This window comes from Rhea americana, unplaced genomic scaffold, assembly GCF_003343005.1.
Source record: "Rhea americana isolate MKP2758 unplaced genomic scaffold, rheAme1 scaffold_173, whole genome shotgun sequence".
Lineage (NCBI taxonomy): Eukaryota > Metazoa > Chordata > Aves > Rheiformes > Rheidae > Rhea > Rhea americana.
The window spans coordinates 789,072-806,344 of NW_028185850.1; the positions used below are offsets into that span (position 1 = coordinate 789,072).

Genomic DNA, 17,273 nt, shown 5'->3' on the forward strand with positions numbered 1-17,273 from the left:
CCCCCGCACCCTCCCCGTGTGGCCTGGCCCCAACGGCGAAGGGGGGTGCGGAGCCCTGGGGGCGGCCCCGGCCCCACGGCCGGGCGCCCCACGGCAGCCGGCTGGCCCCCCGCTTCCACGGGTTAGTAAGGATCTCCCGCTCCAGGGCGGATTTGAAGGGCTTTGGCGTACTCGTGGTCGCCCCCGGGCTCTGCAGCGAGGCCGTGTCTCCTCACCACAGCGCCACCGAAGTTCTGCCAGATCCTGCAGTTCCAACTCCTCTGTCTTTGATCCTCTCTTTTTTTTGGCTACGTCCTGAGCATTGCTCTGTCCAAGATAACAAAAAACCGACTTCTTGAAAATCTTAAATAACGAGAAAGAGAACAAGAACATTTTGGGGGAATTACCACACCACCTTTTCTGAGAGGAAAGGGAAAACATGTTCTGAGACCAGGCTTGGGGCGGGAGGGAAGTCTGCAAGGAAACGTAAGCATCCTTCAACACCTTGGCTTCGGAGGCAGTGCTCACACGTCTCCCAAGGATGCAAGAAGACTCAAAGCCAGGCTTGCTTTCTGTGCTACGTACGCGTTAACCAAAGAAGCTTGCTAAAGAGAGACAAAACAACGYTACCAATAGGCCTTGCAGCTGGGTTAAGCCCTAGCACCACCCTGTGCTCTCCACCTGAGCAGAAAAGTGTATAGGAGATCAAACGAGGCCACTGCGAATGCCGCATGTAGCAGGATCGCTGACTACAGAGCCACGATGCACCCAGACACGCTCATGCGATAGCAGTGCGTGAGGTGCTGCGAAAGAGCCCCTGCGCCCTTCGCGGCACCCTGCACGCCCCGGAGTGCTTCTCTGCTTGCTCAAGCAGCACTTCCTGTTTCTTTCTAGCTGCTCTGAAATCATCCTTGACTGCTTCTTAACCCAGCCCTAAGAAATAACAGTTGTGTCTCAAGCATGATCCCTTTGCGTTTTTAAGCAGAAGAAAAAAAAGTAACTCATGAAGCTTAGGGAAAGAGAAAAAAAAATCAAGTCATCACAGCAAAGAACAGGGAATGCAATCTGGGGAAAACTTAGTAGAGAAGCATGGTAGAACAACAAGGCTCATTAAGAAAGGAAGGAAATAGCAGACAGAGAAGAGGAAAGACTTCAAGGGGAAACAGAGAATTAGCTTCACCAAAAAAACCCAACAACAACAACAAAAAAAAACCACACTAAAAAGGCCAAAGAAAAACATTAAAAGGAGGGAGACGAAAGAGAAGGAAGAACAAAGAGCACTACCAGGAATTTTACATTTTTTTTAATGAAGTTTTGTGCCAAAATATTATGTAAAACCACACAGTTATATTTTTAGGATCCAGAGCAACAAAATCAAACGAAGACTAGAAACCTAAGAAACCTGAATACAAATGAAAGTCTAGCACTTTGTATACTGTCAGACAGTATACAGAAAATTTTCCCTTCACTATCCCAGTGCATCTATCTAGTCTTATTTTCCCTTCCACTAACATTTTTACTACTTTTCTACCAGATTCTTAGTTATGCTTGATTGGTACACTTACTCCCTTTCTCTCTCCACCCCCCAGCCCCCAACTAAATTTTCAGCCATCTTTGTAAACTAGAGTTAAACCAGAACATGAAAGTGCTGGGACAAAAGATGAAGGTAAAGAAAAGAAAAGAAAAAAAAAAAAACTGATCATAGACAAAAAAGTCTACAACATTCAAGAGCTGCCAATTACTAGACTACTTGGAGGCGGGGGGGCCTGAGAAAGGTTATGAGGTGGGGTTTTTTTCCATTTTACTTGCAAAAATTTGTGTTCAAATTTATATCTAGAAAAAGTTTCCCTGATATTTCAACTGAACTTTCTTTCAAACATTAAACAGATTTGGAACTTCTGAGCAAAATAGCTTTTTAATGTTTCTTTTGAAACTGTTATTAGGAAGTAATACATTTTAATCAATTCCTACTACAGCGAAGAAAAGTGAATATTCCTTGCTTTGTTCTTGTGTACTGCGTACTATTTTTTCTATTGCATGTATCTTAATCCAGTAAGACAGTGGAACAAGATTGGAAAGTTAATATTCACGTGTTTACAAAAATGATTTGAGATTAGCATTTTTACCACTGTTGACTTCATGCAAAATAAAAGATTTTCTTGTTATTTGTATGAGAAACATTTTGTCACACATCAAACGTAATAGGGCAGAAGGGCACCATCTTGCATGCTTTGCATAAGTACTCCAAGAGCAATACAAAGCTCTTACAGGAAATGAGACTTAGAGGTGTGACTATGCAAAAATGATCATCTATAAATATTTCAACCAATATAATTTAAAATCATATTCAACTCTAATTACTATCCCTTTGGTGTATTTGGGTTGAAGTAGAAACATCTGAAACTTACATAGTTTTTACCCTGTTAAACACATACCCAGAAAAACACTGAAGATGAAATCTAACCATACCATACAGTCCTATCCTAGGCTTCTAGTTATGAGGCCTGTCACTATAAAACACAGGTGCATAGAAAGATCTCTGTGGCAGCCTAGAAATTCAACAAGTGTCTGAAAAATCTCTGTATGTTAAAGTCTTGTATACACAAGAGAATACATGGTTCTATACTTCTGCCAAGAGGAAGGGTGAGGTCTGGCAGAAGATAGACATGACCAAACGGGAGCCACTGGCTCTGTGTTATAAGGTTAACGCAGCACTTGAGCTCTCATTTAAGCTCCAAAATCCCTAAATCAACCAAACTCACTCACACGTGAAGGGAGCCAAGTGCTTTTCAAAAACAAAATCCTGGCTATAGAAGGAAAAATTGGAGTTGTCCAGCTCACACTTGTGTTCTACTCCCCTATTTCCAGTACAGATGCAAAAGAGTCAAGTCATTTGGCTCCACAGTCCTTAATAAGGACTGGAGATTAGATACAGCCGATAGGACTAAATATTGCAGGAGGAAGCAAGTATCTAGGAATCTGGCCAAAGAGCAGAGCACAGAACCACTATATTTAACTAGTGTCTGCCAGAATAGGAAGACTGCTAACCCATGACAACTATGACTACTAAAATGCAGATAGCAGGCAGTGCCCTTTGTAAATTCAATTTCCAAAGTGTGTTTTTTAAATTTATCTTAGAAGAGATAGGGAGTAAGATTCACTGAACCCTTTATTAATTTTCAAGCATGGAAATGGACTTGAAAGAGATACACCACATAAGTAAGGACATCTCACTGTAACAGCATGCTTGAAAAAGACTGAAAGCTTTCAATTCTTTGTTTTTGATTTTTTTCCTCATGCAAGCTGAAATGATCTACAAGGCATACCTTATCCTAGTATGTTTTTAAAAGAAAAAAGTGCATGCTTCTACACTTCTACACTACAAATTCCTCATGAWATATGGTAAATACTGCATAACAGGTTCTCCTCCCTCCACCCCCCACTGTGTTAGCATGTTGGCACAATGGTAGGATAACATTTGCTAGATTTCAAAAACCACTCAAAAAGGTTCAGGGTAGCTTTTAAAAATAAATAAAACAATTCAGTAAGATAGAGAATACTTTTCTGGTGGATATTTATAACACAAATTCATAAATATGATCACATTCAATTTCTTAAAAATCTATACAAATACTAGCAACACCACTTCCCTTATAATGCACAGATTTCAAATAATTACACAAGCTCCATTAGACAGCCTTTCACATACAAATTACACAAAATTACAGACATATGCAGTAACACATCAGGAATAATGTAATGCTTCTGACTACATAATGGTCCAAAAATAATAAAAGTAATTCAAAAAAAGCTAGTTTTAAGTTTAATTGTTGGGGTGGAATGTACTGTAGGTGGTGGTTGCCTAGCAGCTGCTTTTGCTTTGCTGGCCTGACTTGCTCGGACTGCAGTTTCTAGACGTGTTTTTAATTCAGGAGCAGCTCCCATTACTGTCTTGAAAGCATGTGGGTAAAGTGGACCAATGTGCATTAGATTCTGAAGTGCAAACTCATGAAGATCCTTAGATGCTGCAGATGCTGAAGCAAAGGCATTTTCATTCAGTAAATAGGAGATAAGAGTGGGAACCAGAAGGGCAAGCAACTGGACTCCTAAAAGCAGAAGGAAAACACAACATAACCATCATATTAGATAAGGAAACAAAATAAAATGAATTGTATCAGTTAGTAGTCTGATAAGGGTAGTTTTATTTTCAGGACTGACAAACGCACTGTAACTACAAATGATCAAAAATATTTAAAATGAAGATGGTTTCTTTTCCTTGGGTCACTCAATCAGGATAGTGTTTCAGACTTTTGCCTATTGTTTATCACAATTATTTTGTTCCTGACACTTCTTCAGACATGCCTTTGCACAAACTGATTACAGATCATTGCTAAGAGATCTCAAAATGTAGACTGCCTAGCACACTGAAGGATTTTAAAACTCTTCTCAGACAGAAATATTACTCAGTTGAATCTGAAAAGCAGTTCTCCCAATGAGCATAACAGAACCTCTATTAGTATGCAACAGTTATCTAAAAATCCAGGGACAGTTATCTGCTATATCACTCCATCTTGGAAGTTTCCCACCTAAAAACTGATAGCACAGCTACACTTTAGCAATCCCTAATCAAGCCAGAGCCCCGTATGGCACAGGCATAAAAGGAGTATGCTTAGAATTAATACAACTAACCTTAAGCAACAGTGCTAATTTTTAGATCTAGCAAGGACTGTCTTCGAAACATGTCACAAGTTAATCAGTAAATTTTAGACTCTAAGAGATTTAATATTTATGGCAACTTATCTATTTAAAATCTTGCTGGTTATCAAAATATTAACATTTTTCCCCTGAAGGTTTTGACCAAATTTATACGCTCATGTAATAGGATGACCAACTCCAGCCAATATTAACAAATCATGTTTTGTTTCCTCATACATTTCACTTAGTCCCTCATTCTGTATGTGTTTGAAACAACTATGCCAAAAAGAATAGCAATTAAGAAAACAAAAATTTAGGTTTTTATCGTCAATGCAAAGAAATACATTGGGGGAAAAATTAGCGTTATTTTTACATTTAACTTAATGAATGTTTGAACCAAAGTGTCTGCAGAACTAATCCTTAAATGATGAACTGTTTCAGTTATTCTCTAACTAAACAGTGTTCTATTCTGCTGCAAATAGAAGGCTCCATCCTAGAATCTCATTTATTATTCTACTAGTTCTTACAAATTGATTCCTACTTGGAAAGGGGTCTCCACTTGTATGTCTCAGCATAGACTTGTTTTATCTGTATTAATGCCTTGTTATTTTACACTCACTTCCCACATCAAGGGATCACTAAGGTTGAAAGGGACCTCTGGAGATCATTTAGTCCAACCTCCCAAAGATTTCCCTGTGCTGATTCCACTGGGGCTTGAACCCAGGACGTTCTGTGTGTAAAGCAGATGTGATAACCACTACACTATGGAATCTAGATACTCCAAATAGTAAAATTAAATGGGCCTTTTAGATATACTTTGCTGACAGAGATGGTAGAGACAACTCAGTAAAATAGTGATGAAGCTACTAAAATGAACTGAAGTTAGTAAAGGGAAAAAGTAAATTTAATGGGTATGAACAACTCATCCAAGCACAAGAAAACATCACTACTGCAGTTCATGTTTGTAAGTTTTTCTTTGCAACCACAAGAAATATGAATGCTACAGCACATTATACCATATATGCTTTACTAGTCCATGCACATGCTCTAGTAACGAAAATGCAGAAGTGTTGCATAGATGTCATCTCTTTGTGAACACGCCATCAAGTTCCTAACTGCATTGTCTCTAGCGTTCAGTATTTCATTTCAGAATTACAGATGCTTTGAAGAAACTAAATACTTACTATTCTGCTCCTCACCAAGGGCCACCAATGTTTCAAGAACTTTAATTCCTTCCTGCACTGCTAACAGCTCTGTGTTGTTGTTTGGACGGTTCCTTTCCACAGCTTTCAACTTCTCAACCATTATAGGAGCCAGTGAATGGATATATGGAGTTGACAGGGCACGATTGGTATGTTGGAATACAGAAAGCAGAAGCTGATAACACTTGGCTTGAACCTAGTCAAATCAAGATAGATAACATTGTCCTGAAAGTTATTTGTTAACAGAGGGAATTCTAATCAAATCCCCTATCTATGTATGTGAGTGAGTTACAGGTGATTAAAAAAAGACTAAAGAGAAAGAAAACACACTGAGTAAGAAGAAAGCAGCAATGCAAGACAGTTTATCTGCTAAAATAATGTTAGCTCAGTTTTCAATACAAGAAAGGGAGGCCAGTCAGAAAGAACATGCAGGTACAAAGGAGCCAGTAGCTATATGAACTTGGTAGAAAGAAAGGAAGTTAATGACATACAACTCAGTTACACAGCTCCACAGAAAACTAGATCTTCAAGTCTCAGATCTACCAGCATCAATACTGGAAGTATCTGCAAAATCATGAAATGCTATTTCAACCCTCAGCCTGAAGCAACCCACAAAAAGGACTCAGACTTAAGTGACCTTGTTGCTCTAACATTGTTCAAAACTACTGCCAAAAGCAGCAGGCCTGTCTGTCCTTCTTTCTAATTCTTCCTCTTGTGCTGGTAGTAGTATAGGAGTATACGCATAGTCATACAGTGATCTGGATCAAGAGCACCCTCTTTTCCTTTCTTTCTTTTATTTTTCTCTCCCCCTTTTCACCGCAGAGAAAAAAGTTAATCCTTGTCAAAATGACTCACTGATAATCTTGTTTAAAAGAACTTGTGAATGGATTTGACTTGGGTATAAAAAACATAAAAATCTTCCTCCAAAATGCCCTACAAATAATCCAGAACAATAGAAAATGTACAGTCCCAACAAATACCAGGACAAAATGCTGCATGTTTGTAAACTGCACTCAAATCAAAACAAGCTGAGTTATCAAGCATGTTCTGAACATGAGCATATTAGAGGAAGTATTATTGAATACAATGATCCGTGAGGAGATCTGAGAATGACTAAAAACTTATATATAATAAATTAAAAAATAAAACTAGTAATAAGGTATTACAAGCTATGCAGTAAAGTTCAGTTTGCTATTAATTCCCTGTAAGACTGCAGGCGCTCTGTACAGCTCAGTGTTTAAGGCCTGAAGTAGTAACACTTCTAACACTTTTTCTATATTTTCTGACAGAGCTCCATGGCAGAACTTCTTCTCTTAGTGTCTTAGCATCACCTTTGATCTGTTTCAACAAGTTCTTTCTATACCTCTCCACACTTCTCCAAATCATTCTCTTCCCTTTCTTTCCCTTTTCATTAGCTCAAAGTGTACAATAGCCTTTGAAATAAAAAGTAAAATGTTTTCTTACATGCACGCAGAATTTTTAATTCAAAAAAGGTTTTTAAGACTGTATCTGACAGCAGAATATCATTCAAGCTTCATTTTGTGTGTGCTAATATTTTGACTAGTCTACATTCACAGAAGACTACAACAAGAACTCCTGTGAGATAAAACCAGGATTTCTTTAAAGTCTGTAAGGCACACTGTCTTGCAAAACTTATCCATTAAAGATTGACAGACAAGAGTGTCTCCACTGAAAGCCTAAGGCTCTAGAAATCACTTCCATTATACTGGCAAAATGAACCTGCATTCATCACCCTCCAGGGTACACTGTATAGCGTATTTAACCTTTCAGGCTTTTGTTGCAGATCATCACAGTTTCAAACGTACTCCTGCTATTTCTTATGAGGCAGCAATACTTCTTTAGGATTCTTTTTCCGTAATCAGTTCAATATGTAGTGTTTTTATTACAAACAGGTATCTAGCTACTGGCCCCAATACATATGCTTTCTATTTTTTAAAAAATAAGATAAAACAAACAAGTATCACAGACTATGTTCTGCACATCAGGGAGCAGAGAAGAGTGGACACAGTCTGGCTACTATCAAAGCATTTTCTGTGAATTACAAAAATARTGCCTAGCTCCAGCTCACTGATAGCTTTCCAGCAGGGTGGACAAAGTGACAAAGTAGTACTTCTACTGTACTGTTTGCGTGCTTATACAGAGCTGAGAAAGAATAAGATATAAAAGCTTCTGTTTGATACAACTGACACTTCCATTCATGCACTAAAATCTTAAAAGCAGCTTTCCATCGTAAATTAGGCTTCAGCAAAGAACTGAGCTTTATAGCTACACTGGAGAAAGTCAACCTGCTGCAGAGAAGAATTCTCAGTCTAAACAGAAATCCAAATGCCTCAATGTGATCCTAAATACATCAGCATTTTCTGCATATTTTTCTTCTGAGGAATCTCAGAAGAATCTCTGCTTGTAGAAACATTAGATTTTTTAACTCCCACCTGCAAATTTGTATAACTGTTCAAACAAATGGATTTATACGTCTCTTATGTTAAGAGAAACTATATAGTACATTAGCCTGCTTAAGCAAAGTGAGGGTACTACTTTTTAGTTTCTCTCTTTAGTGAGAAACTAATTCAGAAGATAATTCATAAAGATAAACCAGAGGACAGAAGTGAAATGAGAAGACAGATAATTCATAATCTGTAAAGGTTCTGATGGAGACCTTAGAATTGAATTTTACATCGGTTTCAAATGGGAATTTGTATGAACACATAAAATGAGCACAGGTTTTGCACAGGCAAATATAAAGCTCATCAGGAATTTGGGCTGTACTTTATTTGCAGAAAAATAAGTTTTGTCGATATTATAATTAATGTAGAAATGTCACTATTCTTTGGTAACCAAATTTCATATATTAACAAAGATACAATTTTTCTTTAAAAAGATTGAGTCAAGAATCTGGCACAAGGCCATGAACAGACATTAAACAGAAGCACCTAGCTAGGTTGTTTTATCTGCTCATTAAACATTTCTATAATGTACTGCTGAAAATCCTAGTTATTTTGACAAGCAGCAGCTGAAGTCTCTGAAGTAAAGAAGTAACAAAAAATTCAGGGAACACAGTAAATATATCACAATTACTTTTTTTCAGGCATGCAGCATTCACACTCCTTTATCATAAGCTTACCCAAGGGTCACAGGAATTTAATGCATTTTTAAATCTGTTCATACATCCATTTTGTAAAGACTGTACTCCAATTATTTCACTGCTTGCTGACCAGAGAAAGAGAGCAATAGCAGTAAGTATGCTTACTTCATCAAGAATTGGTTTAGAGGCTTCTGAAAAACAAAACAGTCTGTTAGCTTACTCTGAAAAAGGTTTAAATTTGTTTAGTAAACCCCCGTGAACAGAGATAAATTCACAAACAGGAAATAAATTTACTTGAAATGACTTGCAGCTGCATACAAATATGCATACACTCATCACCAAGTCACTTAACAATTGTGACTGACAATTTAAAGTTGAGTAATCTTATTCTAATAATTATTTATTAAGAAAGTGAGTCAAACTTTCTGAAACTTAAATATCAAGCCAAATCATCATCAACACTTTCTGACCAAGTCTTTTTTTGTTTTCAGTGTGTAAACAATAGGGAGAAAAAAAAGCATATTTTTAAAATCTTTTCCCATTTCAAAACACACATTCTTTTTTTAATCTCTTCAGTTGATACAGCAGAATAAAAGATAAAAATCTAACACGACAACAATTTTCACTTTGGATGAGGGTTCATATAATAGACAAGCTGATCCAACAGCTAACCACCATGAAAAAGTGCAGTCCTGCTTTAACCATCCCTCCTTTTCAGATTGATCTGAATTTGCCTGTGCGATCCCTTTTCCCTTCCACCAGCTCTGTCTTCCTACTTACTACAAAGTAGTTTTCTGCTAGTTTTGTTGCCCAGATTGACTTTGTTCTCCCTTGTAAGTCAAATCAAAGAAACAGCAGAAATATACAGCCAGCAGCAGGAAAAGCAGCATGACTTTCCTTTATAGGTGTCAGCTAGTCATTAGATTGGCTTAGCCATGATGTGAAACGTCACTTCAGATATGACCCCAAACATTTTAGGTGACAAAGCACATGCAGTACATCTTGCTTAGATTCTTGTCTATGTGATATGCCTCACTCTACAGAAGATTTGAGAGGAAAAGGCAGATACATGCTCTTGCAAGGTAATGAGAAAGATTTCTGAAGTCTGCAAAATAAAGGCAGTAATGTTTCTGGAAAAAGGCTGGGAGACCTTTATGATAACAGAAGGTCAGAAAATAGAGCTGATGTGACAGATAAAATTAGAATTTTGACTTGGATAACACAATCCACTGATCCTTCCCCTTCACACATTTTCAGGATTGTTTGCAATTACCTGCTCGCTTCCTATAACTCACATGAGTAACTCCATTCAAGCTTCTCTTCAATCTGTATAAATGGTTACTGGGGGACGTAATGGGAAGTTTTTGGCTGAACTATTATGCAAATGACAAGCCTTTCTGTCTCTCTTTTGTTAACTACGCAGCTGAGACTGTATAGCTTTTTTTGCTTTCCAGTACAAGGCAAAGTACGAACATGAACCAATAGAAGCAGCCTGTAGTTCTCTAAAGAGGCACAGTAGACATCCTGCTGGTGGGTAAGAGATTTTTGGCAAGGGTAAGAGTCCTTTTTCACCACTGAAACCCTGTAACAGTATTGTGAATATCCTACTTCAGTATGAGCCTTGCTACAATTATCCCTTGGCTGTTTCCACACTCGTTCACTTTTAATACTTACTGTCATGAAGACTATATGAATCCTATCAGCAAACACTTAAAGATACACTGACTGCCATTCTTCTTGAGGTTTAATTCAATGTATTGAACTGATGTATCATACTGAGCAATTACAGCTTCTGTTAAGAGATCAGTTCCTCTACAAACACTCTTCTGGCAACTAAAATCTCACTCCTAAGCTAGCAGGTATTCTGCGGAAAGAGGAAAGAAGGGGTAGAACTGATAGTTTGTTCTGGTCTTGCCAAGAGGTCTAAATTTCCAGTAGCCACAGAAATTGTGGCATAATCCAAGAAGTGAAATGATATCAGCTTGGAACTCAGACAGACTTTACTGAGATGTTCAGCAGATATCAGAAAGACTGATCGGTATCAGAGGGTAGATTCCCAAGTTCCAGAAACAAGTCACTAGCTGAAACTATGAAGTTTGATAAGGTCTACTTAAGGAAAATTTAGAGAAGGAGAAATAATTACGTCTTAATGAGATTCAAAATGAGAGAAGTCTGAACTGATACAGAAGAGTACCTTGAGAGAAGTGACCTTAGTGAGAAAGGCTGAGTAACGAGTTGCAAAAGGCAAAATTTCAAACAGGATGTTATAATAAATATTGTCAAAGAATACAGACAAAGAAGCATAAATCTGAAATAGTAATTCATGAGATAAAAATCATTTTTTTTTCTCAAAGTCAATGTTGTGCTTGTCCTTAACAAAGCCTATGAAGTGCACAGAGTTGTGTTAACTCAGGTCTTCCTCTCACTTCAGTTTTACAAGCAATTCATCACTGCTTTTAATCTCCAGTCTTTAGACACGCAGCCTATTAAATTACAGAAACAACACTTCCTTTTCACTAAAGCAAAACCCAGCTCTCTCTAATTTTAACTTTCCCATACAGGGAAACTGCTTACCAGGTTGAGAGTATTCCAAGATAGATGCCAGAGTGCTGCGGATAAGACCTGTCCATTGCTTTTGAGTTTCATCAGTCTTGATTGTTGGAAGAGTAACAATAGTTTTTATCCCTTGAAGGGCTGCACCAACTGGGGGCGGGACTTGATTATCTGCTGATTTTACTGCTGTTTCTTTCAGTACTCTTGTAATCAAAAACAGGATAGTGGGTAGGATTGTCATACATCCTAGAAGAAGACAAAGTACATTTTCTGAAGTTAATTCCAATAGGCATGGTGGATAACTTCTTTAAGTTATATATATCCCCAAAAGGATACATATGGTTAATAAAGGATACACTGAGATAAACTGTAATTCAGCTAACAAGTGATATATGCAGTTCAGTATTTTAGGAACAAATTTATTTATCAGTACTAGTGAAGTATATCATAATCAGTCATACAAGCCAACACTTAAAATCTTGCAATCAATTCATGAATGATATTCAGCAATTAAAGTTTTGCCCTATGTGGCATATGAAACATGGTATGATTTTGTCAAAGAGATTGGTTCAGCACTTTGGAGAAACTGCAAGACAACAGAACCAAGTCCTGTTCCCCAAACCATGACTAAACCACAAACAAGTTACTACAGGATTCAAAAATGAGAGCCATAATGCTCTGCATACGGAATAAGGCTTTCCCCATTGAACACGTCCACAGTGTTAAATACCTTAACAGAATCTGCATATGGACAGAATCTTATAAACTATATATATATATATATATATACACACACACACACACACACACATATATATATATATATATACACACACATGCAAACAGCTCTTGAAACAGGTATGCAAATCAAATTAGGGCACCACCTTAAAGAGCAGATGTGTTTCAAGCCCCTGAAGCAAAGCAGGAAAGTTAATCTGGAGGTCTCATACTAGGAAAAGGTGTAACCCTGTGGCTACTCTATACAGAAGATAACAAAAGAATCCTCCTATAGCTTTGTTTTTTCCTGAAGAAATCAACAACTACCTGTATGTTTTGTGTAGCCAGTCCTACAGGTGCAAGTTAGGCACAGATCAGGCAACTCAGAGAATACTGGTAAAATAACATGTAACCTTACTTTAGACATGTGGGAACATCATTAGAATAAGCTTCAGTAATACATACAGACTTTTAGCACCTGTAGGACTGACAGAAGGGTGCTGTTGGGTTTAGGTGCTTATTACCAAGCAATAACTCATTTCAGACCATCAAGTTGCTTTGCATGTCTAACTCAAATCTCCATGCCTCATTTTCCACATCCATGGTAACTCAAACCCCACTGTTTTCCTACTTTGGGGAATGTTTTGAAGATAAACACACTCAAAAGAATCAGAGAATCATTATGGTTCAAAGGGACAGCTGCAGATGTAGTCCAAATCCCTGTTAAAACAGTTACTCTAGATCAGAGTGCCCAGGATCACATCCAGGTGAGATCAAAAGATGCTCACGTATAAAAGTAAGAAGAGGAAACAAATAAACCACTCAGTCTCAGGAAGTGATTCACTCTCCTTGTTCACTTTCTCTGACATCCAAAGATCCAAATAACACAAGCATTTCTGTATATACTATCCCCCGGCCCTAGAGCAATCAGCTGGCTACATCTTCTGGATGAGGAAGTTCACTACTCTAATAGTCTCTTTAGACTTTTACTGGTCATTCCCATGTGTTTGGAATCACATTTCCATCCTGTTCAACACAGAAGTAGTGTAGTTACTCTTCTTGTTCAAAAATAAGGAGAAAGAAAAAGGAACCAGGAATAAAATAGAGCAGGATTCCAGACCAGCTCAAAATTTGCTGTTTTAACGAGAACCATAGGGCATGAATTGCTTGTTTGTAGAGAGTCTATGTAGTTTTCTAAGCATGATTTTGTCTAAATATGTTATTTACCATGCATATCACTAAAGGACAAACCTCCAGAATGTTTTACATACATCAGTGAGTGAAGCTTCCCAGAGATGGATGAGATGCACAACTCAAACAATTTGTTCCCTGAAAAGCAAAACAGCTTCCTATCCATTTGTGTCCTTTACCCCTGAACTCCACTCAGTGCAATTACCCTAGTTTACTCACATCCTTTCTGACAGGCTCCCCAGGCAGAAGCAAGCTCTGTTCAGTTCAGAGTTACATTTGGGATGACTGGCAGCCAATGGCTGCAAAACAAAGCGTACCCCAGCTGAATTGTGCTAATCTTTTCCTCAACGAGATTCTCTTCTTCATCCAGCTGCTGCTTTTCATGAACTTTTCAGTAATTCAGTAATCTTTAATATGTGTATCTTCTTTTAAAATATGATTACAATTGACCAAAAATTTTCAAAAAACATGAGAGGTAAAAGCGGAAAAAACACCCTACAAAATCACAATGGCATACACTTCATTTCTTTAGCAAATTTGGATAAAAGTTGCTAATTGGCTAATTTGGATAAAAGTGCGCACACACAGAAACTTAAAACCATGTAATTTTCTTTATGTTGGCTCACAAGATAAGTTTGAGTTCTTAATTAAACTTAAACATCACTTTTAACAGATGACCTTTAAAGTAGTCTGTAATATGTATTTATAGCCAGTTTCCTCTTAGCATTATTTGTATTTTGTTACCATACTTTACCTGCTGGAGAACATAGAGAAGGCAGGTCAGACAGTATAGTAACAGTGGCAGCCACAAGACGAGCGCTTTCCTCAGACAGATGAGATTTGGCAGAGATGTGACTTGGAGAATCTGACACTTTTGAACTTAGATGTGGCATGTGCCGTACTAGGATAAACATGAGCAGTTCCATGGCTGCGAAGACTAGAGATTTTCCAGGCACCAAACCACCACTTTCACCTCCTTCTCCTAAAGGAAGGCAATTTTCTTTATCCTCAATGTCATCTTCATCTGAAAAAAGGAAAGGAATGCCTGAGCAGGCAGTTCAAAAAGAAAAAAACCACTATATGGAACATTCTGCAAAAAGGTTAAGTCATGAAAAAAGCTGCTTTACAGTTAGATATGACAAACATGACTCATGCTAAAGTAAATGCTCCAGTTAAAATGACCTAAAGGAATTTTAAATGCCTTAGAAGTGTTGTGATTGCAAGAGTACATTTTTAAAATCCATTTAGAACTAGAAAAAAAGTAATGCATGAAATAAAAACATAGCAGTTATTCTACTTTTTTCTTTTAAACCTAGTGGCAAAAGCAACAGCAATGATTACCAAATAAAGTCATGGTAATATTTCTTAATTTAATAGCTATATATTAGTATTACACCATGCCAAAATCTTATTTCAGCTTAAATTGATTATGTCATAAAAGAACAGAAAAGCACTGAAGGATTTTGAGTCTAGCCTCATGATCTCAGTGGGCTCCGTTCAAAAAGTCTCTATTTTGAATGTTACCAGCTGCAGTCTTTCCTTCTCGCACTACACATTGTTACTAAACAGCAACAGAGATTCAGAAGTCAAAGTTGGCCTGCACTACTCCTGTGAAGCCCCTATGAATTCAAATGATTGCTCTAGTGTTATCACATTAACTGACTTGAAAAATGCAACTTACTGGGCTTATGGTAAACAATGCCATTAATTCACAAAAAGGAACAGAGCTCACATTTTTAGCTGCATTGACTCCTGAAGTTCCAGGAAAATCTTCTATTTTTATGTGAAATATGGGTACAAGCTAATAATCTTTTTCTAACAGTTCACAGTGCCAAGTCAAGAACGTAGCTTGCCTTAACAGGATAAATATTCTTTGGGTTTGCTTTGTTTCTTTCAGGTAAAATAAATATAGCAGAACTAACCTAACCTAACCAGACATAATAAACTGTTTGCTAGGTTGCCAGCCGAACATAATTTATCCAGAGAATCATAGAATGGTAAGGTTGGAAGGGACCTCTGGAGATCATCTAGTCCAACCCTCAGCGTGGCCCATACGGGGATTGAACCCGCAAACTTGGCATTAGCAGCACCATGCTCTAACCAACTCAGCTAAGCCTGCCCCCAAGATGGGTACATCCTATGTGAGACTGTTAAAGAAATGGTGAAGGAAAGACTAAACAAAAAGATGCTCTATTAAAAGGAAGAGTTTACTAAACATACCTCAGAATAGCATTTGGACTGATGTCAATATCCTGATCAAGGATCTTCTTAGGTAAAGTAGAAACAAGCTAATGAAATTTGCTGATGAAAAGCTTAAGCCAAGCATCAGAAGCTGAAATGTCACACCAGAAGAAGGGATAAATAAAATGGGAATGAACTGTAGTAGAGTTCAATATAAACAAAGGTAGAGGAACAGGATTTAAGTATACCTGTTGATCAGAGAATCTCAGAAAAAGTTAAAGTTGAGAGGAACCTCCATGAGCAATCTGAATTCAATCACCTGCTCAAAGTAAGGCCAATGTGAAAGCTACAGCAGGTTGCTAAGGGCCTTGTCTGGTCAAGTTTTGAATATCTCCACAGATGCAGATGCCAATCTCTCTGGGTACCCTCCTTTTTTTAACCTCTCTTTAAAACAAACAAAGAAAAAAACAAAAACAAAAACAAAAAAACCCTCAAGTTAGACATAACATCAGCCTTTCAAAGACTGACAGTAGCCTCAGCATGTCTTCAGCCAGCTCCCTCAGATGCATCCCATCTGGTCCCAGGATATGTGTAGCTTTCATCTAAGCAGCCCCATCTCAATACTCATCTACTATGCAGAGCATTTCTCTCCCCCAAACTCTGTCACTAGACAGAAAGAAATGGGAGGGCTAAGAACAGGCCTTAGCAGTGAGGACTGAGGCAAAGGTGGTATCGATTGCTTCAGTTTTTCCCATGAGGTAGGCCATCCACCCCATTCAGCAGCAGGCCCACATTTTCCCTGGTCTTACTTTTACTGCTAACATACTTATAGAAGTCCTCTTTGCTACCTTTCACATGCATCTTCAGTCTCACTCCAGCCAGGAATTCCCAGCTCAGCCAAGTCAGCCTCCTGCCATGCCTGTTTGGCTTTCTGCATATTATCATGAGCTAGTTTTTGCTTTTGTTTTTCTTCCCGCCACCCCTCCTGTCCCTGAAGCTGAACAACTATCTCTTTGCTCTTCCAGGCAGCTTACCACAGGATAATCTGCAAGGTCCATGAACAAGCCCGAGTCTACTGAGCCCAGGACTTTCAGTCTGCTACTTGTCTTCCTCACTTTTCTCAGGATCTTGAGCTCCACTATCTCATGGTTGCTCCACCAGTGAAGGCTGCCATCAACCTTCATATCACTGACCACTTCTTCTATACTGGTAAGTGGGAGACCCAGTGAGCACCTCCTTGCTCACAGTCCAATACACTTACCAAAAAATTGCATCTCCTACACTCGCTCCTGAAATCTTCAAATTGCTAGCATCCTGCACAATCCCACAAATCCTGGCCCTTTGACCAGATTGTGGGATGGTTAAAGTCTCTCATAAGTTTCCCAGGCCCTGCAAGTGGAAAGCTTCTTCGAGTAGTTTTAAGATGGCTTCATGCACCTCCTCTTTTTGATTAGGCACTCTGCAGCAAACCAGAAAAGAGTTCCTGACCACTATCATTCTTTACTCCCTCTTAGTGCTATCAGTTCTGAGCTGACAGAGAGGCATGGCTGGCCCAAATTCCTCCCCTGACAACTTGTTCCTTCTCTCCTCTTGCTAGGGCCCTAAGCTATTCTCCAGCTGAACATTTGGAGATGGAGAAAGCCTTTTTGCTT

The 17,273-nt window shown here is 38.3% G+C and overlaps 2 protein-coding genes and 1 non-coding gene across 6 annotated transcripts in view; all 3 read right to left on the reverse strand.

The window, feature by feature from the left end:
- STRN (striatin) overlaps positions 1-712 on the reverse strand; it is a 70,482-nt gene extending 69,770 nt beyond the window's left edge. Inside the window, exon 1 of the mRNA XM_085301190.1 lies at positions 610-712. Within this exon, the coding sequence (XP_085157316.1) occupies positions 610-712 (103 nt within the window). The remainder of the gene's footprint in view (positions 1-609) is intronic.
- Positions 713-1,875: 1,163 nt separating this feature from the next.
- HEATR5B (HEAT repeat containing 5B) overlaps positions 1,876-17,273 on the reverse strand; it is a 60,639-nt gene continuing 45,241 nt past the window's right edge. For 2 of the 4 annotated variants that reach the window (XM_085301150.1, XM_085301151.1), the window contains exons 33-37: positions 14,195-14,464; positions 11,554-11,778; positions 9,019-9,170; positions 5,859-6,072; positions 1,876-4,085 (exon numbers count right to left, since the gene is read on the reverse strand). In XM_085301150.1, coding sequence (XP_085157276.1) covers positions 3,781-4,085; positions 5,859-6,072; positions 9,019-9,170; positions 11,554-11,778; positions 14,195-14,464 — 1,166 coding nt within the window. In that variant the 3' untranslated portion in view covers positions 1,876-3,780. Of the gene's footprint in view, positions 4,086-5,858; positions 6,073-9,018; positions 9,171-10,767; positions 10,844-11,553; positions 11,779-14,194; positions 14,465-17,273 lie in introns of those variants that run through there. The other 2 variants (XM_085301152.1, XM_085301153.1) reach the window with 2 other exon arrangements.
- Positions 5,374-5,446, reverse strand: TRNAV-UAC (transfer RNA valine (anticodon UAC)). Its single transcript has one exon. It is a non-coding gene; the product is annotated as a tRNA-Val (tRNA).